The 24,775-nt window shown below is 51.8% G+C and overlaps 6 protein-coding genes across 6 annotated transcripts; 3 read left to right on the top strand and 3 right to left on the bottom strand.

The window, feature by feature from the left end:
* Nucleotides 1-3,560: 3,560 nt before the first annotated feature.
* Nucleotides 3,561-5,075, bottom strand: NCS54_00801800 (Hypothetical protein; the record flags this gene model as incomplete). Its single annotated transcript, XM_053153419.1, has 8 exons — nucleotides 3,561-3,764; nucleotides 3,814-3,886; nucleotides 3,937-4,318; nucleotides 4,373-4,387; nucleotides 4,438-4,737; nucleotides 4,786-4,829; nucleotides 4,877-4,902; nucleotides 4,959-5,075. 8 exons carry the CDS (start codon nucleotides 5,073-5,075, stop codon nucleotides 3,561-3,563), a joined length of 1,161 nt encoding a protein of 386 aa, XP_053009394.1.
* A 5,187-nt stretch (nucleotides 5,076-10,262) lies between these two features.
* NCS54_00801700 (MFS domain-containing protein) lies at nucleotides 10,263-11,677 on the top strand (the record flags this gene model as incomplete). The annotated part of the gene is made up of 2 exons (XM_053153418.1): nucleotides 10,263-10,428; nucleotides 10,482-11,677. The coding sequence occupies 2 exons, from the start codon at nucleotides 10,263-10,265 to the stop codon at nucleotides 11,675-11,677; spliced, it is 1,362 nt and encodes a 453-aa protein (XP_053009393.1).
* A 234-nt stretch (nucleotides 11,678-11,911) lies between these two features.
* On the bottom strand, nucleotides 11,912-12,807 carry NCS54_00801600 (Methyltranfer-dom domain-containing protein; the record flags this gene model as incomplete). The annotated part of the gene is made up of 2 exons (XM_053153417.1): nucleotides 12,138-12,807; nucleotides 11,912-12,087 (listed from the first exon to the last, which is right to left on the bottom strand). Exons 1-2 carry the CDS (start codon nucleotides 12,793-12,795, stop codon nucleotides 11,912-11,914), a joined length of 834 nt encoding a protein of 277 aa, XP_053009392.1. The 5' UTR covers nucleotides 12,796-12,807.
* Nucleotides 12,808-14,281: 1,474 nt separating this feature from the next.
* Nucleotides 14,282-15,865, top strand: NCS54_00801500 (Hypothetical protein; the record flags this gene model as incomplete). The annotated part of the gene is made up of 3 exons (XM_053153416.1): nucleotides 14,282-14,474; nucleotides 14,522-14,806; nucleotides 14,859-15,865. The coding sequence occupies 3 exons, from the start codon at nucleotides 14,282-14,284 to the stop codon at nucleotides 15,863-15,865; spliced, it is 1,485 nt and encodes a 494-aa protein (XP_053009391.1).
* A 574-nt stretch (nucleotides 15,866-16,439) lies between these two features.
* On the top strand, nucleotides 16,440-17,612 carry NCS54_00801400 (Cutinase; the record flags this gene model as incomplete). The annotated part of the gene is made up of 2 exons (XM_053153415.1): nucleotides 16,440-16,872; nucleotides 16,927-17,612. 2 exons carry the CDS (start codon nucleotides 16,440-16,442, stop codon nucleotides 17,610-17,612), a joined length of 1,119 nt encoding a protein of 372 aa, XP_053009390.1.
* A 311-nt stretch (nucleotides 17,613-17,923) lies between these two features.
* NCS54_00801300 (Hypothetical protein) lies at nucleotides 17,924-24,547 on the bottom strand (the record flags this gene model as incomplete). Its single annotated transcript, XM_053153414.1, has 3 exons — nucleotides 17,924-23,689; nucleotides 23,745-24,370; nucleotides 24,520-24,547. 3 exons carry the CDS (start codon nucleotides 24,545-24,547, stop codon nucleotides 17,924-17,926), a joined length of 6,420 nt encoding a protein of 2,139 aa, XP_053009389.1.
* Nucleotides 24,548-24,775: the final 228 nt, after the last annotated feature.

Genomic DNA, 24,775 nt, shown 5'->3' with positions numbered 1-24,775 from the left:
TTGGGAAACGACACTCTTCATCCATGACTAGACCGTGACGACGGACGGATATGATCTACGATCTCCATGACATTCATTTTTAACGACTAATGCCCAAAGAGGGGGGGATGAAGGTGCGCACTTGGACATAGCACACACGCCTCAGCACAATGAGCATGCCTGCAGCATGACGCATATCTGCAGCCGCATTAGACATTCAATGAAATACCTTGAATCCGCTTGATTGACCCTGCATCTGCTTCTTTCACGTGACGGCCCTTTGAAACTGCCCCCGAAACATTGACGCACCGTTGGAATTCGATAAGCAATGGTTGCCAGGCCACTGGGACATGAAATCTCGCGGCCCGATCTCGGCAGAGAATGGTGGCAATCTTTACATGAATAGCGACAGATCCACTGAATTCCTCTTTGAGTCAAAAATAGAGCGGTGTGTGCCGTCATTGGGATGAACATGGGCCTGAGACACGCAAGGGATGGATACACCATGTCTCATTGAATGCCCGAGGTCACCATGAACCAAGGCGGTGATGACAGAACACATGTGTCTGTCCGAAATGTCTCACTTCTGGGGCACGTTCATGGGAAGGATCGGTGAGCCTCTTGGTGACCAAGGTCATTACTTGTTAGTGGTTCATTTGAGTGATGTCTTGTTCACGGATGTTCATTCAAAGCACAGGGTTGCCACACTTCAAAGACTCGATTATCAGTACCACTCTATAAACCATTCGGGCTACCTCTGGTTGCTTGGCCAAGGTGCGATTCATGCACAAAGCACGCGCTGGTGAGCCTGGTAGCGTATCTTTGCTGCCGTAGTTCTTAAGAGCGCCGATGTAATAACCGTACTGAGGCTCTCCCTCCTTCAGGGACTCTCTGAACTGTCGGTAGAAGGGATGCTGGCTAAGTTTGTAGCCGTTAGGGAGGTTCTTGTCCTCAGTGGGGGTGTCGACCATAAGTGTCTCGATCTAAGCTCTGTGTTTGATGTGCCTGGCGCGAATAGCCGCAGAAGATGCCGGTGGTTGGCTATTGTGCTCGGTTCCATCTCACCCTTAATCCTTCTCAATCGGAAGATGTGGCCAATTGTCCGGTTTCCACGAGTTGAATAAATATGGAGGGAAGTCTCTGGATGTCGGCCTTTTCCTTCCGCAGAATCATATCAGACGTCCTTTCGTAGTGATATACAAAGATATCCATGTTCATTTGGCCACGAGCACCGGATACCGTCCGTCGGGGCAAAAAAGGCGCGTTGAGTCGAAAAGCACGAACAGCCTTCTAGACTCCCGCAATGTCCAAGCTGATGAAAGCGCAACGATCAAAATCATGTAGCCAGAGGGTATTTTGACCCCTCTCAGTTGAGCCCAGTACAAACTCGACTCCTCGGCCGTCAAGCATCGCGGACCAATGGAGAATGGCTAGGGCTCTCCCCATCTCACCGGCGATCTTGTCAAGATCCAGTCCAATTTCAGACATGTCTTTGACGCTAAGAACAACGTCGCAGAGGGTGAAGATGTCCGAGTTGTGGTATATGCGTCGGGGGGTATTGACATAATCGCTTTTGCCCAAATAAACTCGCGCGAGGAGCTTCTTGTTGAGTGGGTTGGACCGAACGACCTGTCGCTCGTTCTCAGGTACTAGCTTTTCAATCAAAAGAGCCCGGGCCCGTGAGGAGAGAGAGGGAATACGCTCCATGCATAAAGCATTCTGTGCATGAACCAGGCCGCGAGGTCCTCCGAGACAATCCTTCGGGTGCCATCGGTCGCTGTAATAAATGATCGAGGGGACTCGAACGTCGCTGTTGTACATGCCGAGTCGTTGGCGGACAATGGACTGGATGTGCCCCTCAGTCTTGAGGAATGGGTTCGTTCCTTGTCGGGGCAATTTGATAACGGCATTGTGGCCGTTACTGTCCATGACAAGAATGACATGGCGACGGCCGCTGTTCAGGGGCTCCAGAGGCTCCCCGGGGCGGACAGCTCGAGGAAGGAAGACCTTAGGCTTTCTTGGCTTTCGCCAGGTGGGGGTGAACGACAGAGCATCGCCCAATGCCTCGTCCAGCGTCCATGGCTGCGACACGAGGGTTTCCTTGAAAGGGAACATGGTGGTGATGGTTCAGAAGCCAGGCGTTGGGGTCGAGAGAAGCCACTACGGCCAAGCCGCGCCAGGAATCAGACTCTGAAAGCTGCCTGGACAGATACGCAAGGTCGTGGGATTGGAGGAGGGAGGGCGTTGTGGTCGGCAAAGACCCATTCATTCGCTGCAGAAGGGCAGTCCGGATGACAGTCGAAGAGGGGAAATGATAAGATGAAAGTGTCGCGGGCTGAATGAGCCAGAGCATTCTTGACGTGATGGAGTCTTTGGGCAGTCGAGAGAACAAGTATGCTGGTACGGCTCAGGAGGAACCGCCTTGCGGGCTATGTGTCGGATGGGGAAGATTGAAGAATCAAGGGACGGGGCCAGCAAGCTTTATACCTGAGAAGAAAACCAAATCGAAACGCGCGTTTGGCTGCTGCCGTGTGAGCGGTGTGGTTGGTTTCTATTCAGGCGCAAGCTTTTGTTGGGAAAGGATGATCGCCAGATGCTTCAGATTCCCTCGAACGCGTCGTTGTACGTGATGACTTGCGCGATGCAAACGAAAAGCTTGAATAACGATGCAGCAGTCGAGTCGCTACTTTATTTTACCCGTTCAGGCCATCAGGCCAGTGCAGTAAATCCCCCGATATGGTCAACAAACGGGACAATACCAACGACAATAGCCCTGATAAGGTTGACAATAGCGCGACGAGAACAACAATAGGCAACAACAATGCGTGACCCGATAAGCAATAGCGAACCGATAAGAACGGCCGAAGAACGATCGTGCATCATACCTTCACGTGAGATCTCGAAATCTCTAATGGGCTGCGGTGGGTAATTTCAAATCAAGGCACGGCATCTTACTTGCCGCCCCTTTTCGCCGAAGCCTTTCAGGTCCAATTGGGTGAGCAATGACCATGAAGGAGAACAGACTGAGCGTACTTCACCAAATTCTCCTTTACTTTCTTGTCAGAAGTGCTCCATGGTGTTGACGGCTGCAGGTTTGGAGCTCTAAATCGACTATCGCTCCCTCTTGCTATCATCAAGACGGCGTTTCATCTCCGATCAGAGGTCTAGAATAACATCAACACAGCGTTGAAGTCTTTGCAGAAGACCCTCGTCTCGGTTGCTTAGTTTGTTGAGAGTCCAGGTCAAAACAACTGGTGAACAAGAACATGGGCAATGAGGACTGGGCTCTGTACAGCAGAACACCTGTGATCAGACAAGACGGTATGCCAAAGCTCTGCCTATGAGCTCTATATCATGTTGACATGAGGCTGATATGAAGCAGACTCCAAGGGTTTTGAAATACACAACTTGGTCGCCCAGGAAACCTGCTTAAGGTTTCATCTTTTTTTTCGTTCTTCACTGTGCAAAGCTAAGCTCATATTCTCTGACCATATTCAACTCATCAACCGCCTGAAAACCTGCTTTTCATTCTTCATCCACGCGCCGCGCTAAACACCTCGACTCCTGCCCCGAAACACTCCTCAGAATCCACCGTTGGGGTGAATGAGCACCTTGGTGTACCCGTCAATGCGCTTATCAAACTTCTCGTACGCCACCTCGGCGTCGTCAATGTTGATCTCGTGTGATACGACGAAGCTGGGCTTAGCTCGACCGGCAATGATCAGGTCGCGCAGGTAGCGGTTATAAGACTTGACATTGCACTGGCCAGTTCCGAGCGAGAGACCCTAACAGAGGGTTAGTTGTAGACTTGACAAGCATATCAGGAGTACGGACCTTCTCGAAGAGCTTACCGAAGCTCAAGCTGATCATACCCTTGGCCGAGGCCTCGTCAGAAGCACCAGGATCGCTTGATAGTATCAGCAGAGTGTCATGATCACAGCAAACGAGATGACTTACCTGGGGACATAGAGTCCTGGAATGCCCAGACCACCGCAAGCCCTCGTCACGCGAATCATGTTCTCAAGCACAATGTTGGGCTGCTCGGTGTTACCGCTCTTACCGACAGCCTGGTATCCAACAGCATCCACCGATCGGTCAACCTCCTCTCCACCGTTGCTCTGAATGATCAAGTCGACTGCGTCACCCTTAGTGAAGTCGATTGGTGTGCATCCAATCTTCTCGGCAGCCTGAAGACGTTCAGGGACGCGGTCGACGACAAAGACGCGCGACGCACCGCGGAGGACAGCAGAGTAGGCGGCCATAAGGCCGACAGGGCCGGCGCCAAAGACTGCGACGCTCTCGCCGGGCTGGAAGCCAGAGATTTCCACGCCGTGCCAGCCTGGTTTGGTTAGATGGAATCAATAGGAGGGATTGTTCAAAGAGTAGGCCATACCGGTGGGAAAGATGTCTACAGAGATGGTCAGCACATGAGTGGCACATTCAAACGGCTGCACTCACCAGCCAGAAGGATAAAGTCAGCCTCGTGCTCCTTGCCAGCAGGGAGCTTCAGGGCGTTGAAATCGGCATAGGGAACTCGGATGTACTGAGCTTGACCACCTCGGTAAGGGCCCATGGCGACGTAACCGTAAGCGCCTCCGGCAAAGCCGGGGTTGACGCCGGTGCAAAAGGCAGTCCGGCCCTCTTCGCAGTTGCGGCAGCGGCCGTCGGCGACGTTGAAGGGCATGACGACTCGGTCGCCCTTCTTGAGCAGGGTGACACCCTCGCCGAGCTGCTCGACGATGCCCATGTTCTCATGACCTGTGTGGATTAGCTATTGAGGCGATAGATGACCACAATGATTCGTACCGAATGTGATGCCGGGCTCTGCTGCCGTTCGGCCCTCGTACATGCTATGTAAGTGTAAGTAAAGTCCAATGTTGGATCGCATTTCACATACTGCAAGTCGGAGCCGCAAATGGCGGCCTTCAATGAATCAGCTGACAATTCATCGAGAACGGAAGGACGAAGGTAGAACTCACAGTAGTAACCTTGACAATGACATCGTCGGGATGCTCCAGCTTGGGGAGCTCAATCTCCTCAACCTTGACCTTGAAAGGGCCCTGGTAGTTGACAGCCTTCATCGTCTGGGTAGCCATTTTGAACTTCAGATGTAACAAATAATTTTTTGAAAATGAATACCAAGCAAACTTGATCTCTCCTCAAAACACGGAAAACCCGGGGTTCAAATAAGATTTAAAAACTCCGCTCGGTCATCTCGACGAGTCGACGCCAAGCAACCCCGCGTCTCCCATCAGCCACTCTTCCCCAGGAAAACGACCTGCGGAATCGGGTTTCTTACCGTCTATTACCGTCCGTCCCCATCTTGAGACTTGTACCGTCCATCGAATGCAACCCATGATGCGGGGAAGGAGAGGGCATGTGCCGTCGTCCAATGTCCGGGATCTGATGCCTCCGGGGTTCTAAAGCGGCAAGAGTGGGGGATTGGAGGAGGAAGAAATCGGCGAGATTATCCCAAAATGGGCCATTCACTGTAAACAAGTTTCCGATTTCCGAGACCTTCTCCTGCAGCTAGTGAGGAGATAGCTCGGCGTCTTTGGTCTTGCGTCAGTCCCCCCACCCCAGGATGGAGGTGGCCGAATGGGGAAGATCCTTCCGCTCACGCAGACGAAGCCAAGACTTGATGGTCTTTGGGTGTCAACGACGTTCCGAGGGTAAACGAGGGGAGAGAGGTGAGTGTCCTCCGGAGGAAAAGCCGTGAGCTTTTATAGATTTCCAGAGACAGGGTAAATGTTGGGCATCCGTCTGTTGCCGTGCTGATTCACCTGCTTTTGGGCATGATTATCAGGTTGTCAGTTGGCTTATTGAGCACCTTGATATCTGAATTCTCTGCTGTAACCTCTCGTCTTTTGGCCTCCAAGATGGTGGCTTTGCCTGAGCCTATTTGCAAGGGAAGTTATTCCCACGGTGCTGCTTGATAAGACAGTGATGATTAGATGATGGTATCTATATCGATGAAATAATCCAAGGAAACTGAAGTGAGGAAATTAAATACCTGCTGGAAGCTAAAAACGCTCCCTGTTCATCTTGAAGTGTGCTAGATCTTGCTACCTTCGCCTGCAGCTACAGTCTTGCGCGAGTGTCGTCCATCTGTCAAGGTCCCTTCGCTCCTCCTGCATCAACCAACACCTTTCCGCAACCGGTCCATCCCATCTTCCTCTCAAAACAAACCAGATCCTTGTCATCCATCAGACTATCTCCACAAAGTCCCCAACATGGCCATTCCCATCCACTGGTGTCCTCCCCCACCCTTTGGCTCGCCGGCCTCCCGATAGCAGACCTCTTCCCACAAGAATGCTCGGGCAAAACGCTTATCGATTCGGATCATTCATTATCTATGGATCACCCTCACTCCACGGCCGAGGTCTCTCTATATAAAGCTCGCTCGCAAGTCGTTTCGATCCGAATGCCCACAAGCCGATGCCGTGTCCTTGCCCATCGATCAACGAAACTGATGCCACACAGTTTAAGGCTATCAATAAACGTACGCCATCATGTTCCTGAGTTCTTTTCAGATATTCAATTCTTACCTGCTTCAGTGCGGGGACTCCGCCCTCTCGCAATCTTTGTCCTCTTGTCAGATCGGAACATTCTGGGCGGTCGACACGCACTCACGGCAAGAATATACGACAGGTTAGGCTAATACACCTTTCATCGCCATCTTCTATCATCAAAATCACACGGGGGGTCTCTTTCATGGGCTGTCTCTCAAGCGTATCACCTTTGGACTCGGATACCGCATTGTCGTCCGTTTGGCAGCGTGGTTGGTGTTGGAGCTTGATCAGTCAAGTACCCATACTCCAACCACTCCTACGTATCATACCCTTTTTTTCACTCCGATTCCAAACACAAACTGGCGTAGAAAAAATGAATCCCACTAACCCACCCTTGATCCTTTTTGACCTATCCAAGCACCCGTTAGCATAATCCGCACAACAAGGCATCCCATCGTGAAGCAACTCGTCAGTAAAACGAAGGTCAGGGAAAACAACGCTGGGGAGTAACACGAAAGCGAACAAAGGAACGACGATCGGTAAAACGAGAGCGAACAGAGGGAAGACGGTCGACGAAACGAGAGACAGGAAAGCAACGCAGTGGGATCGTAAAACAAAACTCTTCAAACGTACCTTTCGGATCGACTCGAACTCGGACGAAGGAGAACAAACGAAGGAAGCCCACTAACCCACCCTTATGCCTTGAAACCTGTCCAGAACCCATCTCGTCAGCAGTGTCCGCAGTCCAAAACAACAACAAAAACAACGCTGGTTAGTAAAGCAACGCTAGAAAGTCAGTAGAAATCAACGCTCCCAACCTCCTCCCCCTATAAAACCAACGCTGCCCATCCTCCATCCAAAAAAACAAACGCTAGATACAAGAAAAGCAAAACGCTATGGAAAGCAAACCTCCACCTCTCCCTTCATATACCTAGACTCCATCATCCATGCCACCATACCTGAAATTCACTGTCAGTATGTATGTGTAGACAGATCACCAGGAATGGAACTTGCCCCCCTCCTCTCCCATCCGCGCCAAAGGCCACCCTCCACGCGATCCCCATTCCCTACCTACATTAGTACATTAGCATCCACCACTCTGTGATAGTATCAGCTAGGACGGTAACAGTTCAATCATCAGCATGGAACACCAACCCAGGACAGCAGAAATCGATGGGGGTTTAAGTAAACGAAGGTGTGGATACGGCTGATCTGTCACAATGTCCTCTAGAGCCAATGATAAATTTGTCACTTGGTCAGTTTTCCATGACTGAAAATGAGGGATGCCCGTCGAGATTTGGTCAGTTTGGGCGATTTCCTGGCCAATGATAAATTCGAACCGGTGTCAGATTTTCAGATCAAGACCGAATTTCCGATTTATTTTTGATGGGATCTGTTCCTTCAATGGGAGAATGGCATGTGTTGAAGGAGGTTGGGTTCTACTACGTCATTGAAGCCATCGTGATAACCTCCCCACTCATGATAGGCAGGCACGCGCATCATGGGACTTTGAACGACGCCCGTGCACCTGCACCCTTATCACCCAGCCAGTGGATGCCCTCGACCCGGAAGGTCAAGAAAAGTAATCAGCACTTTTTAATCACGTCAGGTAACGCGTCTACGCGACATCATGGCCAGCTGTCCAGTTCATCAGTCACACGCTCGACGCGTCCAATAGTGGCCTAGGCCATCCGCATTCACGGCTCCAAGATTAGGAAAAGGCTTCAAGGCGTGGCGATTCCCGGCAGTCCTGAGTTGGGATTCAATCAAAGATTCTTGGTTGTGAATGTTTGAGCGTATTCCCGCCACTGAATAAACCTCACTCTAGTAGATGGCCACATTTTATTTAAACTGAATCCATTCAGTCAATTGACATATAAGTAATAAAAGATATCTGGGCTTCAATTACATTGATTTGGGTTGAGTGGCAAGTGGGATTTCTGCCGTGATCTGTAGGGTAGCTTAGAACTGGCAGAGATTGTGCCTATGTCGAGATTAATATCATAGAGGAAGAAAGAAAAAAGATGTTAGGCACCTAGTTCTAGAAATTCCGATTGTTGAATTGTTTAGTAGCTAGTATCAAAAACCTCATTCTTGGGTCATTTGGGACTGAAGTTATCCATGCATGTAAGACCACCCCCATATCAGTTCCGAAATGATCTTGTCTGCTGAGTATCAACCTACACATCACAACTATCCCTTGTTTTTGGATAAAATTTTAAAGGTGAGGTATTTAATTTTCCAATCTCTTTCCCTTTGAATCATTTAAGACGCCGGGTTATTCTAGACTTTTTTGTTCCTCCCTTATCTCCCTCATATGGCATCCTTCCATGGATACTTCAATCTCAACATCAGACTGCACTGCTGACTCAAGGATGGCAGAAATCATACACACTGCCACTGACTAGTATGAAGAAACGAAATTGGGTTTTTATCAACCTTGTGTTTCAAACGGCATTGACTTTCAGCCGGCATTGACTTTCAATCGACATTGGAAAAACCACACGACTCCCTCGTAACTGCCAAGTTATCAGACTGGAGAAATTATCCTAGTGGCTTCCATCATGTCATGGCCACTTACTGCTAGCATTCCTAAATTCAGTGTGGCAGCTTCTCGACTTCTCAACACCTTTCCCATCAAGCATACCAAAAGTTTACTCCTTGACAGATTTAACACTTACTCCTGCATCCAGTCTTTCAGGTCTCTATATAAATCCCATCGACGTCTCAATGTTTGGGACCTCTCCCAAACCTCTCTTTATCTCTACAAACTCAGAGTATACTCACGGACTACTCCTAGACCAACAAACGAAGCCACAACACTACTGTGAGTATCCAAGTCTTGCCCACATCCAGTTCATATACTGATAATGTTTTTGTCGCGCTCAGACGCACGACTCAAGAACTCGCCTTGATTCAACTCACTTTCTTCATTTCTGTCATCATGGGTTGCTTTCAGTCTAAGGAGAAGTACACTCCCCCCACGATGGGCCCAAGACTGGTTTACGGTGCTGGGAGATATGAGGACCAGCCCCAAGGGCGCAAGCCACGCTGCTACTACAACCCATATACCGGTTCCAAACACGCGAGTGATGATTCGGCCACATGGGAAGATTATCCAGGGGAGTTTCGTAAGGAACACGGGCCACGTCGCGTTGTGATTAGGCAGCGATAGGTAGGCTGCCCAGAACTTAACTCCCCAGACACAGGGAGGAACAGGGAATGGAGAGGCGGGTAGGGATGGGATAAGGACACCCTCAGGTGTATGGAGTTGGTGTTGACGGATCTTTTCTTTGAATAAAAACACCTCTTTTCGCCACCTTTCCTAAATTCTAGCTCTCTGAGCAGTGTTGAAAGCCCTCTGTGCGTCCCGATCTGATGAAAGAATGTCGGTGACTGGATTCCGTGCTATTCAGGGTCAGACTGGCAAGCGTCCAAGACCATTGCTTGAGAAAACCAGGGAACACGATTTTGTGCGTTTATTAATTGATTTGAAATTGATCATGAGTTAAATGTTTGAAACGTCTTATTGCTGACTGACGATGCATGCTTCAACATGTGCTGCGATGTCGGAATCATGGTGGACCTGATTGGCCGCCCTTTGACGGACAATGACATCTTTAGATCACTTGGAGCTGCCAAAAGAGGAAATAAATCTCTTCACCGAGGGCAGTCGTCAATCCTGAGTCATTTATTGATTTGACTTGTTTTACGAGAGAGAAAGGAATTCAGTTTTTGCATCTGTCGGCATTCAACACAACTTAACTAACCATGGAGTCTGCAACTTCTCACGAGCTCCAAGTCGGACGCTCTGGCGGGGACGAGATGAGGCCAGATGATAGACCTACGACTATCGACGCATTGCCACCTACAGATCGAGGCCGTGGAGCCTATGTCGCTCTTGCTTGTTGCACCATAGCACAAGCGCCCATCTGGGGTATGCCTACCTGTCGAGGAATTACTGTTCAAGCTGACCCGAGACCATGGCAGGATACTCAGTCTCTTTTGGAATCTTCCAAGAGTACTACACCTCACACGAAAACCTCGACACTTCACCAAGCGGAATCGCATCCATCGGCGCCTCCCAGACTGGAATCATGTATCTCATGATGCCCTTGGCATTTATCGCTCTCAACCGGTATCCTCGCCTTCGAAGGTGGTGTGGACCGCTTGGACTCTTCGTCACCATCGTCAGCTTGACGACTTCGGCTTTTGTCAAGGATGTCTCAGGACTTATTGCCACGCAAGGAGTTCTCTACGCCATCGGATGCAGTCTCCTGTTCAGTCCCATCTCCCTCTACATGGATGAATGGTTTGTTGAACGAAAAGGCTTCGCGTATGGCGTCATGTGGGCAGGAAAATCCACCGTAGGTGTCGCCATGCCCTTCCTTTTCAGCGCTCTGCTACAAAGATTCGGACTCAAGGCGACCCTACTGTCTTGGACAGTCGCATCTGTCGCAATGACTCTTCCGACACTCTTCTTCCTGAAGCCTCGCGTCGATCTAAGCCGCGACTCACGACCACGACCGATAAGTTTCGCCTTTTTGGGATTCGCTTCATTCTGGATGCTTCAGATTGGTATTGTCGTGCAGTCTTTGGGATACTTGATGCCGAGCACATACTTGGCCAGCTACGCCAATGCAATCGGATTCTCGTCGGTTACGGGTCCTATCCTACTGGCTTTGTTTTCGCTTGCCTCGGTACCCGGGTCTTTGGTCCATGGAATGCTTGGCGACAAGATATCTGCGGCCAAGGTGATCTTGGTATCGTCCCTGGGAAGCACACTTCCGGTCTTCCTCCTCTGGGGTCTGAGCCGTCACCTCAGCACTATGGTGCTGTTCGTGATCCTCTACGGCTTCTTTGCTGGAGGCTTCAGCGCGACATGGTCAGGAGCCCTGCAGGAAATCAAAGGAGACGATGCAACAATTGATACGTCGCTGGTATTTGGGATGCTTCTAGGTGGCCGGGGTCTCGGCTTTGTCGTTGCTGGTCCCGTCAGCGGTGCTCTCGTCTCTGCAGGAAGCTCCATTTCGACAGGTGACGCTATGGGGTATGCTACAAAGTATGGGCCCATGATTCTTTGCACTGGGGTTACCGCTATTCTGGGAGCTTGGGCACCTCTTTGCAAGATTGCCAAGTCCATTGGGTCGAGGGGGCTTGAAGCCTGCGTGCGAGTGGCTGTGTGAGGGACGGATTTTTCAGGCTCGATGGTGAACACTTGGTACATCGGCAAGATTGGAAGTATGCAAAAGATAAATGAGTGAATGGCGATATATTGGAACAGAGGTGATACTGAGTTGGCAAGATAGAATAGCAGGCAGGCTGTGGGACATTGATAGACGACGAGTTGCGTCATGGACATTGCCAGATATTGAAGCTCAGTCGTCGCAAATTAATTTTCTCCCTTGGAACTTTTCAAACTACCTCTTCTCTATCAATACTTGACCGTTCACCAACCCAAACGTCGCATCATCAGTGTCGGCCCAGTCCTGCCAAGCCTGGGCCATCTCGTCAAGTTCACTCTCCGTCGCGATGCCCAGCTCGAGAGATTTACGGCGCGTATGGCCCCCAATCAGGCGCTCCCTCATAGACTCAGCTGGTAAACGTCAGTGAATTGTCACGATAGCCTTGGGCGGAAGAGCTCACCCCAGACTCTTCTATCCTCGGGATCGCTGTAGCACCATGTGCCGAAGCTCGCCGTGATGTCTTGACGGGCCACTCCGGCCTTCAAAGACCACGATACAAGTTGGCGACCTCCTTTGTCCTGCCCGCCGTTGGCTACTAGCACTCTGATCTGATTCTCGTGGAATTTGAGCAGACCCGGGATCTCGGGCCAGAAACACCACATATGCATGTCGCTCTCCCGTAGGGAAATCACGCCCCCTGGCTTTGTCACTCGAATCATCTCTTGAATGGCTTCAGCGGGTGTATCTAGGTGACAGAGGACTTGATGCGCATGCGTCACGTCAAAGGTTGAGTCGGAGAAGGGCAGCTCAAAGACATCTGCGCGCTTGAACTCGATATTGGTGACACCTTGAGAATCAGCGAACTCTTTCGCGCGGACAAGAATCTCATCAGATATGTCAGTGGCGGTGACATGCCCATCAGGTATATATCTCGCCAGCGACGTCGAGATTGTGCCGGAGCCTGCGCCGACATCCAAAAGCTTGAGATTGGGGTTGTCCTTGGCCATGGACTGAAGCTTGGGCAGCAGATGGCTGCTGCTGTTCTCAGCGGTTCTCCATTCGTGATGCCTGACCTGGCCGTATCCCGGGCCGTACTTGTTGTGTCCCGAAGCTGCCATGGTTGTTGGTGATGTTTGAGGGTGTTGGTGAGGTTGTTTCATGGAGATAAAGGTCGGAGTTTAGAGGTGGGCTCTCCGCACAGCATGATATCATATCGCATGATGTGAGATCAGAATGGAGATGTTTATCATGGCGCTTCAATCGCTGCATAAGCAATAGGAGCGAGGGCTTCAGTTCAATTCTTTACAAAATAGAGAGCAGCTGAATTGAGTTTATCGTTGTTACAGTATCTGGCGGACAAGGTCATGCTTCCAGGATCTTGATTCAGTGAGGGCGATCTATACAAGCGACAACAACGATCGTGTCCAGGCCCTGGAAAAGACGGAATTAATCCCGGCATTCTGCAAACAATGACGATCCTCGGTCCATTGATCCGGACCGACGAAGCAAAAAAAAGTCCCGTTATTGGCTTCCGCGGACCGACCATGGGAGCATCTTTTCCCCGTGGGGTCCTGAGGGGAAGATGATCATTGTTTTTTGAGCTTCCTCTTTTGAACGTGGTATAATGTCAAAGCGGGCGCCAAACAGGAGGCTGCATTTTGTGGCTTTTTGGAGACGGACATGGGAATGTTGCATGGATGCCCTTGAATGATGACCCGTGCTGTGATGATACAGGATGCATGGTGGAATTGATGGATGAAGCATTTATTCATGATAGGGAAAAAGTATTAAGTGGTGATTGCTAATGGCCAAGATTCTGCTTGTTCATTGTCCAACATCTTGGCGTTGAATTGGAGAAGAAGGGGGGGAGAGCAGAGCCGCCATCCCCCAAGATGACGCCCAAAGACGGCACCTCGGCTGTGGCGTCGATCCTGCCTTGGCGGAGATTTTGAAGTCGACCACCAAAAAAAACAACCACACTCTCAAAGTTGACAAGCATCTTGTCTTTTTGCTCCAAGTGTCGAGAGTAATACAACGTAGTAACAGACGATACCCTTATCAGTCTCCAGACTGACTCAAAGACGAAAAGAAAAAAGTAGAATCCTTTTAATGAGCGACATCGGTCAACTTCCTCCACAACCAACTCCGTACTATTGCCCAAATCAAACTTTTCTTCCCCACGGGTCCCGCAAAGAGTCAAGGTTAAAGAGACCACGAGCCCATGCTTTGCGGGGACCGCGTCCAATCCCAATCGAGGCATGAGGAGGCAATAGTTTAGGTTGCACTCGACAAAGATTCCACCACTGCAACCCCCGACCTCGGCTCCGTGAGACGGCTCTGATCCATGTATCCACAGGGTGACGGGATATTACCAACGAGGAGAAAGAATGGGCAATGAGAAGAAAGAGAGTCTGTGTGTGTGACTCGTGCACTCCGTGTAACCAACGACGGACTGGCTCCGAGACATGAACAGGGTTTTGCAATAAATATGTTGCCGATCCCCTCTTACTCTCCCCTCTAAAAGCTGCACCTTTACCTCCCGTCGATCTCTTTCTTCTCCCCAACTCGCCAATTGCCCAAAAACAAGCCTTCCAAAAGGACGCAATGGCTCTCGTCGGCGAGGAAAAGCCTTCGGGCACTGACTCGCCCGTGTCTTTTGACCCCGAGCGCAATGGAGGAACAACCGATAGCGTCGAGCTCGTCTGCCCTCCTGGCACGACTGATCGCAAGCTCATGGCCAAGATTGACCTCCATGTTATTCCTTTCCTCTGCATCATGTACCTGCTCGCCTTTCTGGGTATGTGAATCGCTTCGTTTTGACAGAATACAGCTAACCAGTGGCAGACCGCGTCAACATCGCCAACGCCGACGTCTACGGCCTCTCGGTCGAGCTTGGGCTCGAAAAGACCCAGTACAACACCGCCCTCGTCGTCTTCTTCGTGCCCTACATCCTGTTCGAGATCCCTTCAAACATTCTGCTCAAGCGCTTCAAGCCCCACGTCTGGCTGAGCCTCAACATGTTCCTGTTTGGTCTCACCACCCTACTGCAGGGTCTGGTCCAGAACTACAGCGGCTTGATTGCGACGCGCTTCTTCCTTGGTCTCTTTGAGACGGGCATGTTCCCTGGAGGTATGTCAAGCTGAGCGCATTCAATTTTAGACTCTTGACTTACATCATTCAGCCTTCTACCTCATCGGCATGTGGTACCGACGGCACGAAGCCCAGCGCCGATACTCCTTCTTCTTCAACAGCACCACCCTCGCCGGCGCATTCGGTGGTCTGCTCGCCGCTGCCATCGGCAAGATGAGCGGCATGAGAGGTTACGCTGGCTGGCGCTGGATCTTTATCCTCGAGGGTGCCCTGACCGTCTTTGCCAGCTTCTTCTTCTACTTCCTCCTGCCCAACTTCCCTGAGGAGGCCAAGTGGTTGACACCCCAGGAGAGGGACTATGTCACCGCGAGGCTCAGGGCCGATCAGGGCAGCTCTGGCGCTGAGCGCAAGACGACGTTTGGTGATGTTCTCAATATCCTCAAGGACTACAAGATCATCCTCGGAGGATTCATGTATTTTGGTCTCATCGTCCCCGCCTACGGTTACGCCTACTTTGCGCCCGGCATCATCAAGACGTTCGGCTACAGCCCTGTACAGACACAGCTTCACAGTGTTCCCCCGTGGGCCGTCGCATTCGGCTTCTCCATGGTGATCGCCTTCATCTCGGACAAGATCCGACACCGAGCGGCGTTTGCCATCTTTGCCATCCTCGTCGCCATCTCGGGCTTCGCCATCTTGCTTGGCGTGCACGACAACACCAAGGTGCAGTACGCGGCGCTCTTCCTCGTCGCCATGGGCGCGTACACGGCCATGCCTATCATCGTGTGCTGGTTCAACATGAACCTCGGCGGCCACAGACGACGATCGATCGGAAGCGCGTGGCAGGTTGGATTTGGCAACATTGGTGGCATCATCGCCGTGTTTGCCTTCCTCAAGAAGGATGCGCCCAAGTTTATTCCTGGTTATTCCATCTCCATCGCCTTTACTGTCTTGTCCATCATTGCGTGCATCACCTATGGCATCGTGGTGTTTACCGAGAACAAGAAGAGGGATCGGAATCCGCCGCAGGAGGAGCTGTCGGAGGAGGAAAAGACTGAGCTTGGTGATAATGCGCCGACGTACAGATATCTGCTGTAGATAGGATATGACGATACCCAAGATGTTGGACTTGTCTAATATGAATGAATGATATATGATTCAGTCTGTGAGCTCACCTTGACAATTCCGTGCTCTACACAACCACCACTGATATATCCTCCCACAATGACGAGATACAAATCTTTCCAAACTCAATTGCCGCCCGGTATCGCCGAGCCTTGATAAACCTGATTGCGATCCACCTCGAAATCTCGTAACGAACCCCCTGGATTTGCTCCACCACCAAAGCTAAACCTGTCAAACTGGTTTCGTCCCAGAGATAAAGACCCGCCCAGACGGGGCTTCTTCTGCTTTGAGTCGCCTTTGATAGGCGGTGACGCAGGAACGAGAACCAAGTTTTGCTGGTTTTGAAGACCTTTATTGGGCGGTTTGCATCTTGGCAACCGATCGTCCCATCTTGACAGATGCAGACGTTAAAACCCGGGCTTGCTCCCCAGGGGATGGGATCCTGGACTAGCTGAACCGAGCTGATGAAACGAGTTTCTGTTTGAGCGACGAAGCTCGCCGTTCTCTGTCGTCACTTGTCACCCTTTCTTCATCCTATTCAACCATCATGAAGACAACCGTCGCTCTCCCCTTGGTCCTCGCGGCCACTGTTCAAGGCCATACTGTACGCGACACAGACTGCAAGGACGTCCACATCTTTCTCGCCAAGGGAAACAACGAGCCTTATCCGGGACGCCAGGGAAAGCTTGCCGGCGCAATCTGCTCCGGCCTAGACAGCTGCGACTACGAGGACATTCAGTTCTACAACCCCCTCGAGGCGCCGTATTGCGGCTCGGTCTTTGAGGGCGCCAAGAATGGTATCCAGCAGATCACGGCGTACAACAAGAAATGTCCCGATTCGAAGCTCGTGGTGAGCGGCTATTCTCAAGGAGGTCACGTCGTTGGTGATATTCTCGGTGGTGGAGGCGGCGTCTTTTTTCAAGACTGCGTGCAGGAGCCTAACAAGGGTTTGGATCCCAAGACTCGTCCAGCCAACAAGAGTAAGCCCGATTCTACAATCTTAACACAGTTTGATACTCACAGATTATCTCTAGTCGTCGCCGCCATGATCTTTGGAGACACGCGCCACACAGCAAACCAGCCCTACAATGTCCTCAGCGGCGCTGGCAAGGACGGTCTCTTCCCTCGCCCTGGTGATCAGCTCGCCAATCTGGCCAAGTACGGTGATGTGCTGCGCAATTACTGCGTAGACACAGATCCCATCTGCGCCCAGGGAGACGTGGTAGAGACGCACTTGAACTACTTTGACGTGTTTACCGACGACGTTGCGGGATGGGTCAAGGAGAGAGCTAATGCTGCTGAAGATGACGATGGAAAGAGTTCTTCAACTACTGCCAGCACCAAGACTAGAGCGACTACTACGACAACTGCAAAGAGCGAGACGACCACGGAGCATACGACCAAGACATCCACCAAGGATTCAAAGACCACTACTAAAACCACCACCGAGAGTGAGGAGACCTCCAGCGCCACCAAGACGAAGACCGAGTCCGACGCGGAGACAACTACCACGGAGGATGCCACCTCGACTGCTGAGACCTCGACTACTGAGGCCTCGACCGTTGAGCCCTCAAGCGCGGACAGCTCTGGCTCCGAGACTGCCGCCGCATCATCAAGTAATGACGCTGCGGCACCATCGGCGGCTGATAATGCAGCTGGTTCAACAGCCGCTCATATTGGAAGCATCTTGATGGGACTGGCCGCTGCCCTGGCCATCTAGGATCCATCGATATCGAATGATATATATAACGGCTACGCTTTATAGATGACATACAAACCCATATAATCCGATAGACCTGTGCCAGCTCATGGAGGGAGCTTCTTATCTCTACATTCATATAATCACAATAGAGATGCGAGATTGGGGTATAAACGATCAAATTACTGGAAAAGAACTACCTAGACACTCGAAAAACTTATGAAATCTCCAAGGAGCGACATGATCCAAATACTCGGACAAAATGATAGTACAGCAAGAAACCACATTTCGTAATGACAGACGTAACGGGTTGTACACCACCTGATCTTCGCTCAGTACACCAGCCACCATTGGTTCGCCGTGTACACAACGTCCAGTCCGTTTTGTGGCCGGTGCTGGCCCGATCTTCTCCTCCAGGTCGAGCTGCTCTGCTTTTCGTTGCTCTGGACTCTCCAGTCGCTCGGGGGTATGTACTTTCCCCCCTCGATGCTCTTGTCCTGCGCGCTACCGCACCACTTCTCAAACGCCGGAAGGCCGAGACCCAAACCGTTGTTCAGACGGTCGTACACCTCGCGGAACTCCATCACCGGCTTCGTCCAGCCCTGGAGCCGATGGTGCGAGGCCTTTAGTAGCTCGAGATGCAGCTTCGCCTCGGTGATGAGCCTCTGCCGGTCCGGGTACGCCTCGCCAAACTCGTTTCCGTGACAGCATGAGCCCATCTCACGCAGGACAGCTTCGTGGATTGACATGGCGCTGGCTGTGCGACCACAAGAAGTATACAGGCCAGCAAGGAGACGGGAAAAGGCCAGAGTCTCGAGGTCGAGACGGCCTCTGCTGCGTCGCAAGTTGTAGCAGAGCAGCTCGGCCGTGTCGATGGCACCAGACACATCTCCGCGAGCATACTTGACGTGGATGAGGAGCTTTCCAATGTCCAGCACGGTGGAGGGAGACCAGCCACCAGATCGCTGCATCTGCTCGCGTGAGCGCCACAGACGGAAGAGCAGACTCTCGAGCTCATCCCAGTTGCGCTGAGCACCAAGAAGACGAATAAGACCAGAGACATCCTCAAAGCGCAGGCTGACAAAGTCGATTTCAGAAGCACGGAACGCAGCAAGCACCTCGGCCATGATCTCGCGGGAAGTCGTCAGCAAGTCGTTGCGCATCTTCTCATCCTTGGCACTAGGGTGTGGCACGTCAATGCCGGCCAGGAACTCGGCGAGCTTGTAGCCAAACTGGATGCAGCTGGGACGCTGGTATAGCTTCTGTCCCTGCGCGAAGCGGAACACGATGCGGCCGAGCTGGTTTGCGCAGTGGAAGTCGTTGGCCTCGAGAAGAGTCTTGACCCTGGCGCTTCCGGCCTTGACGGCGAGGAGGGAAAAGTCGATCTTGGTGGCCTTACGGTCCTTGCCGAGCTCTGAGAGGAGGGCGAGGTAGAATAGGCGAACGTCCTCGTCGCTGAAGCCCTTGAAGTACAAGTTGTACTCGGTCTTGAACTGCTGGAACAGCCTCTTGTCGAGGATGGCCAGGAGCTGGACGCGCTGGTGCTCCTCCCAGAAGCAGCGAAGCTTAGCACCACACTCGAGGATGACCTCGATGTTCTTCTCGTGGGTAATCACACGAGAGTACTCCTCGTACAGGAGAGACTCAAACATGATGGAGGCCATGATCTCCGAGTAGGTGATGGCGCAGTCCTTGCTGCACAGGCCGTGCTCAAAAGCGCTCAGGAAGACAAACACCAGCTTGCTCACGTGGATGTCGAGCTTGAGCGTGATATCGCTGCACGGCATGCCCTCGCGGAAGATGATGAGGTGTCGCAGCTGGTGGAGGAGCTCGTGACCCTGCTTGGTGAGGTTGACGCTCACGTAGATGGAGGCCAGCGAGATGGCGGCGTTAAACAGGGTCGTGGTGACAGTCAGAGTAGTGATGATCTCGATGACGGAAACGTCGAGAAGCTTGATCATCTTGGCGTGAGTCTCCTTGGTGTTGCACTTGTGGTACAGAATGACAACGTCTCTGAGCTGACGGAGCGTCTCCTCGTGCCAGCATCCCAGCGTGAGCTTGAGATGTTCGTAGGTCTCGATGCTGATCAGGATGGCCCGATCCAGGGGAATCTTCTTGGTCTCCCTGCCTGAGGTGATGATTGTCACGTACAACTTGGAGAGGCGCTTCTTAACAGTGTGTACCGTGGTCTCGGTGACAACAGTCGTGGTTGTCTTGGTAGTTGTCGTCTTCTTGATGATCTCCTCGTAGATGTCGACGGCCTCGTGCTCATGCTTCTCGCTCTTCTCGCACATCTTGGCAAAGGCAATCAAGGCCACAATAAAGCCGTGAGACTCCTTTCCACAGACAGTAGTCACGACTTCCTTATACTCGACCGAGATCTTGTAGAGAACAGAGAACTCAACCTTGATGTGAATCTCGAGCACGTACGTGTACCTCTCGTAGATCTCGGTGATGAGCTCCTCAGTCACGACGAGACCTCCGCGGTGGTGGATGACAGTCTGCCACATAAGGGCAGAAATATCTCGCAGCTCAACCCACATGTGACGGTGGTAGTAGTGGCGGAGAAGGTACTGAGCAGCCTCAAAGGCATCGTGGTGGCAGTGCTTGATGTCCTTGTTGAGGATGGTAACAATCTCGCGATAGTAAATGTAAGCATCCTTGTGGCCGATCAGCTTGCAGTGGTAGCCCAACGAGTACAAGGTCTTGATCGTCAGGTGATGGCTGTGGCCCAGCTTCTTCTTGTATCGATTCAGAATTGAGACGTAGAGCTCGATGATCTTCTCGTGGCGGTGGTACTCCTCGTAAAACTCGACGAGAACGTGGAGAGATTCGTGAAGACGCTCATCCTCCAGAGAAAGAGAAGCCAGACAAGCGTAGTATATACGCAGGTGGATGTGCTCAGCCTTCTCAAAGAAGCCTTGGTAGTGGTAGCACCTGGCAAGGCGTCGAGCCACGAGGATGCATTCTCGGGAAGAGTGCTCGTAGAGAGTAATCTTGGTATCAGTGCTCAAGATGGCCTTCCAGGTGATCTCAAGAGTTCGCTTGATGATGGTCTCAGCCTCAGACCACTTCTGATGCTCAAAGTATGTGCCGATCAGGGCCATACAAGCGGAGAAGAAGCTGCGGTCAACCTTGGTCTTCTTGCAGCGCTCATAATGAGTCTCGTAGATCTCCTTGACCATAGTCTCTGTCACCTCAGTCGTGGTCGTGGTGGTTTTCTTCTTGGTGATGGTTGTCTCGGTCACCTCCTCAACAACCTCGGTGATGAGAACAGTAGTGCGACGAGCTTCCTCATCCTCAGTCTTGCCGTTCTTCTTGAACCAGCCCCAGACCTTGGTCAGGATGGAGAGCGTGATGCTGAAGAGACTAAAGCTCCTGCAGGTCTTGCCAAGTTCTCTAATCCAGACGATGAGGGTCTTTTCTTCACAGTGGTAGTGCTCATACTCTGCCCAGAGGCAGATGAGGATGTTGGTCGCCTCTTCAGTGCGCTTCACCTCACTGAGGAACCCGACATACTCGAGAGCGATCTGGATCTTGGCAACATGCACTTCAACACTAGCCTTGACTCGGCCGATGATGGAGATGCGGCGCCAGAGGCTGATAAACAGCCTCTCAGCCAGGTAGATCTCGCCGCAGGAGTAGTAGGACCTGGCCAGCTTGATCATCATGGAGATACAGAGATGGTCATGGATCTCAAGATCCTCACTGGTCTCAAAGATGAACTCTTCAAGCTGTCCGATCTCCTTGCCACCCTTTTCGCCCTTGAGCACGATGTCTAGGGTGCCAAAGAAGGCGCCGATACGACCGGCCTCAGGAGACTTCTTGCCGTAGCGGACAATGATGATCTCGTAGAGCTCCTTGTAGACAACAGTAGCACGCCACTCTTCCTTGATGCTGATGTACAGCTTGGCGAGCTTCTCGTGCCAGGTGATGACCTCGTCACTAGAGGGGCCGTACTTGTGCTTGCAAATAGTGATCCACACGCGAATCATCTCCTCGCGGTAGTTCACAATGTCGGTGCGTTCAGTGATGACAATGGTCTCGGTGTAGGTCAGGAACAGATGAGTGCAAGAGCTGACAATGGCGCTCGTCTTGGACAGGATGATTCCTCCCAGCTTGGCAGCGCGGTAGAAGAATCGTGCTCCAACGATCGAAGAATCAGCTGCTGTCGAGTACTTGACATGAATATGACCAAGAGTGATGAGATTCTGCAGGACGGTAACATGCTCCTTGCCAAAGCAGGTCTCTCGGATGCGGAGAGTAAGCTCATGAAGCTCAATAGTGTCCTGGTGGCCGTGATATCGGCGCCAGCATGGTCGCTCAAGAAGAGCAAACATGACGGAGTCGGGGAAGATGTCACTGAATCCCTTGGGCAGGCTAATCTCGCCATTGGAAACAACAAAGCCGGCCTGTCTGAAGTGCACAACCCAGTTCTGCATGACGTAGCCCATCAAGTGGTGCCGACGGAGCACAGCATCAACAGCCGAGTCCTCAAGCTCCTCCGTGAGTAGCTCATGGTCACCATGCAGGGTCAGACGCGCATAGAGCAGCATCCTGAGAGTCAACTGCACATGGGCATCCTTGTGGGATAGCAGCGACTTTCCAAGAAGGCTCCTCATGTATGACTGGACATACGAGTTGCGGAAGTGAAGACGGCCACCGCGAATGATGAGCAGGTCACTACAGTGCTCAGTCACGAACTTGGAGATGTTGAGGCTCGCGGTACCCATGGCCTTTCGGTGAAGGTCTGTAGAAAGAAGCTCAGAAGCCTCCTCAACAGCGAAGGGCGTCTCCGTGATGAGCATGAAGGACAGGAGATTCTGCAAAATCTCGTTCTTCTGAATATCCAAGCGGTCCACAGCGATGCGAATCACATCAGAGAGCTCGGAGCTGACACCCTTGCTCCTGGCACGGAATGCGTCGTAAGAGCTCTCTCGGTTCAGAAGACGGCCAACATAGAAGGCCCAGAGGAAGTTGCCCTTGGACTTGTTTACCAAGCTCTCAATGATTTGTTCACGCTCCCGGACATCCAGGTCGCGGTAGTGAACAGACTTCGACAAGGTCTGCTTGAGGTGGGACTCGATGTCTTCGTGAAGCTCCTTCTGGGTGATCTCGAAGAGCTTGGAGCCATCCTTCAGAGCAGCGACAGGTCGGGAAAAGGTAATGACATGCGTGCGCGAGAGGTCGGCGACACATCGTCGAAGAGCTTGGTGGAACTCCTTGACGTTCTTCTCGGACATCTCATCGCAGCCGTCAGTCAAGAGGACAATGGAAGTCTCTGCGCGCTCAGCCGCCAGCAGCCCAGTGCGTAGGGTATCCCAAAGAGTGGCCTCAAGGTTGCCAGCATTTAAAGTCTTGGAGTAGGCCTCAAACGCCTGGACGAGTCGCTCATAGAGGGCAACATCGCCCACACTGCGCTCAAGCAACTGGAAGAGGAAGCTCTTGACACAGGCAAGAGGTGTTGCCTCCTTGGGAGAGTCCCAGGGGAAGTTGTAACTGAGGACAGTGTAGAATCTGTGGTCAAGGGGACGGGCAAGTCTCTCGCCAACCCACTCGGCGAGCACACTCTTTCCACGGCCCGCGGAGCCAGTAATGTTGAGGAACTTGTCGTTGCTTCCAAGGAAGTGGACAAGACGTTCCTTGATCCAGCTACAGGTATCCTCGGAGCGATCAAGGTGCTCGTAGACTTCATCGTAGAGAGAGTTTCTGACAGAGGACTTGGCCGATGGCTGAAGTCGTCGGCGGACAGACTTGAGGCTGATGGAGAAGCCCTTGTTGCCGAGCTTATAAGACCAGACACGGTCGCAGAGTGCCTCCTTGGCTTGCCAGATCTCATCAATCTGCTTGCCAAAGGCGGCGTCAAGGCTAATTGAGATAGTTGAGCCAGGCTTCAGGCTGCTGATTCTCTGCTTGTAGTGGCTGGCAATAGATCCAACAAGATAGACAAGATCGCAAAAGATATTGGCGGCAGCCTCTCTGATGTGAGGTGGCATGTACTCCAGTTCATGGATACGAGCAACGCCGGAAAGGAGCATGGCCAGCTCGTACAGCGCCATAAAGGTGGGAACGAGGGCTCTGGCCTGGTTGTGGCCAATCTGAGTAACAGTTAGCATGATGTTCAGGTTGAGCTTGAGTATGGGGGTTGCAAACCTCAAGAAGAACTTGGCAACTAGCCAAGGCAGCCGATGCAGAGGCATGGCCGCCATGGACAAACTTCTCAATCTTCTGGCCAAAGGTGTAAACCTGGAGGCCAAAGAACTGGGCTGTGCTGAGAACTGTATCCCAGTCGCTGCCTCTTCGGGGCATATGAATAAGACGCTCATCCGAAATGTATTGGAGATAGTCCCTTATATCCATCTCGGTGACAAAGGTCTCGTCATAGTCATCGAGGCGGACTATCAATTTCTTGACAGTCCTTGTAACTTCGGTCAACCGGTCAAAGTGCTCGAGCTTGCTGGTCGAAGTCCTTGTTGTGACCGTGCCATTGGATTTGGCGATAATCTTGGTAGGTGTGGCCATGGTCGAATTCTTGATGACCTCGACCTCGGGGGAGGCTCGGTCGGATGCCACGGTGGTTCGGTCACTCTCATTGTCGGAGATTTGCGTCTCGCTGACGGCTATAGACACATCGGAGTGATGCTTGTCCTTTCCCAAGGAGGGAAGGGAGTCCTTGATACCTTGCTTGAAAGCGTCCATTGTGTTTCGTGATGAGGAAGAGTTCTCCTGTGCGTCGGATCGGAGAGAGGAAGAAGACGAGGAGTGGCGTTTTCGTCTGGCTACAGGAGGGATTTGACGTTAAATAAGGCTCTTGAAGGACAGAGGAGGGACCACTTTGAGTTGGAAGGGACATGCAGTGTTGGAGTGGCGGAGGGACTAAGGAAGCTTGTACAGAGTATAGGTTGTGTGATATACAAGAAAGGCGTACCGTCAAAAGATTTTCGTAGTCCCAACATCCCGATTGAGGGTTTGGGAGGTGGAGCAAGCTGAGGGAGGGAGCTCTGAAGTCTAGAGCTAAGAACCCAAACTGCTCGAGAAGATGATACGCTTTATACCGCCATCTTCACCCGTTCCCCTTCGCTTGATGTATTGTGCATTCTCAGCTATCCCTCGAGTATATGCTTGGCTGAGCTGATTGTCAGAAAATCGGGTCACTAGCTTCCTCATGGCCATACACGGCACGG

This window comes from Fusarium falciforme, chromosome 6 (assembly GCF_026873545.1).
Source record: "Fusarium falciforme chromosome 6, complete sequence".
NCBI classification, from domain to species: Eukaryota; Fungi; Ascomycota; class Sordariomycetes; order Hypocreales; family Nectriaceae; genus Fusarium; species Fusarium falciforme.
The sequence above is the reverse complement of the archived record's forward strand: the minus strand, read 5'-3'. Positions and strand labels throughout refer to the sequence as shown.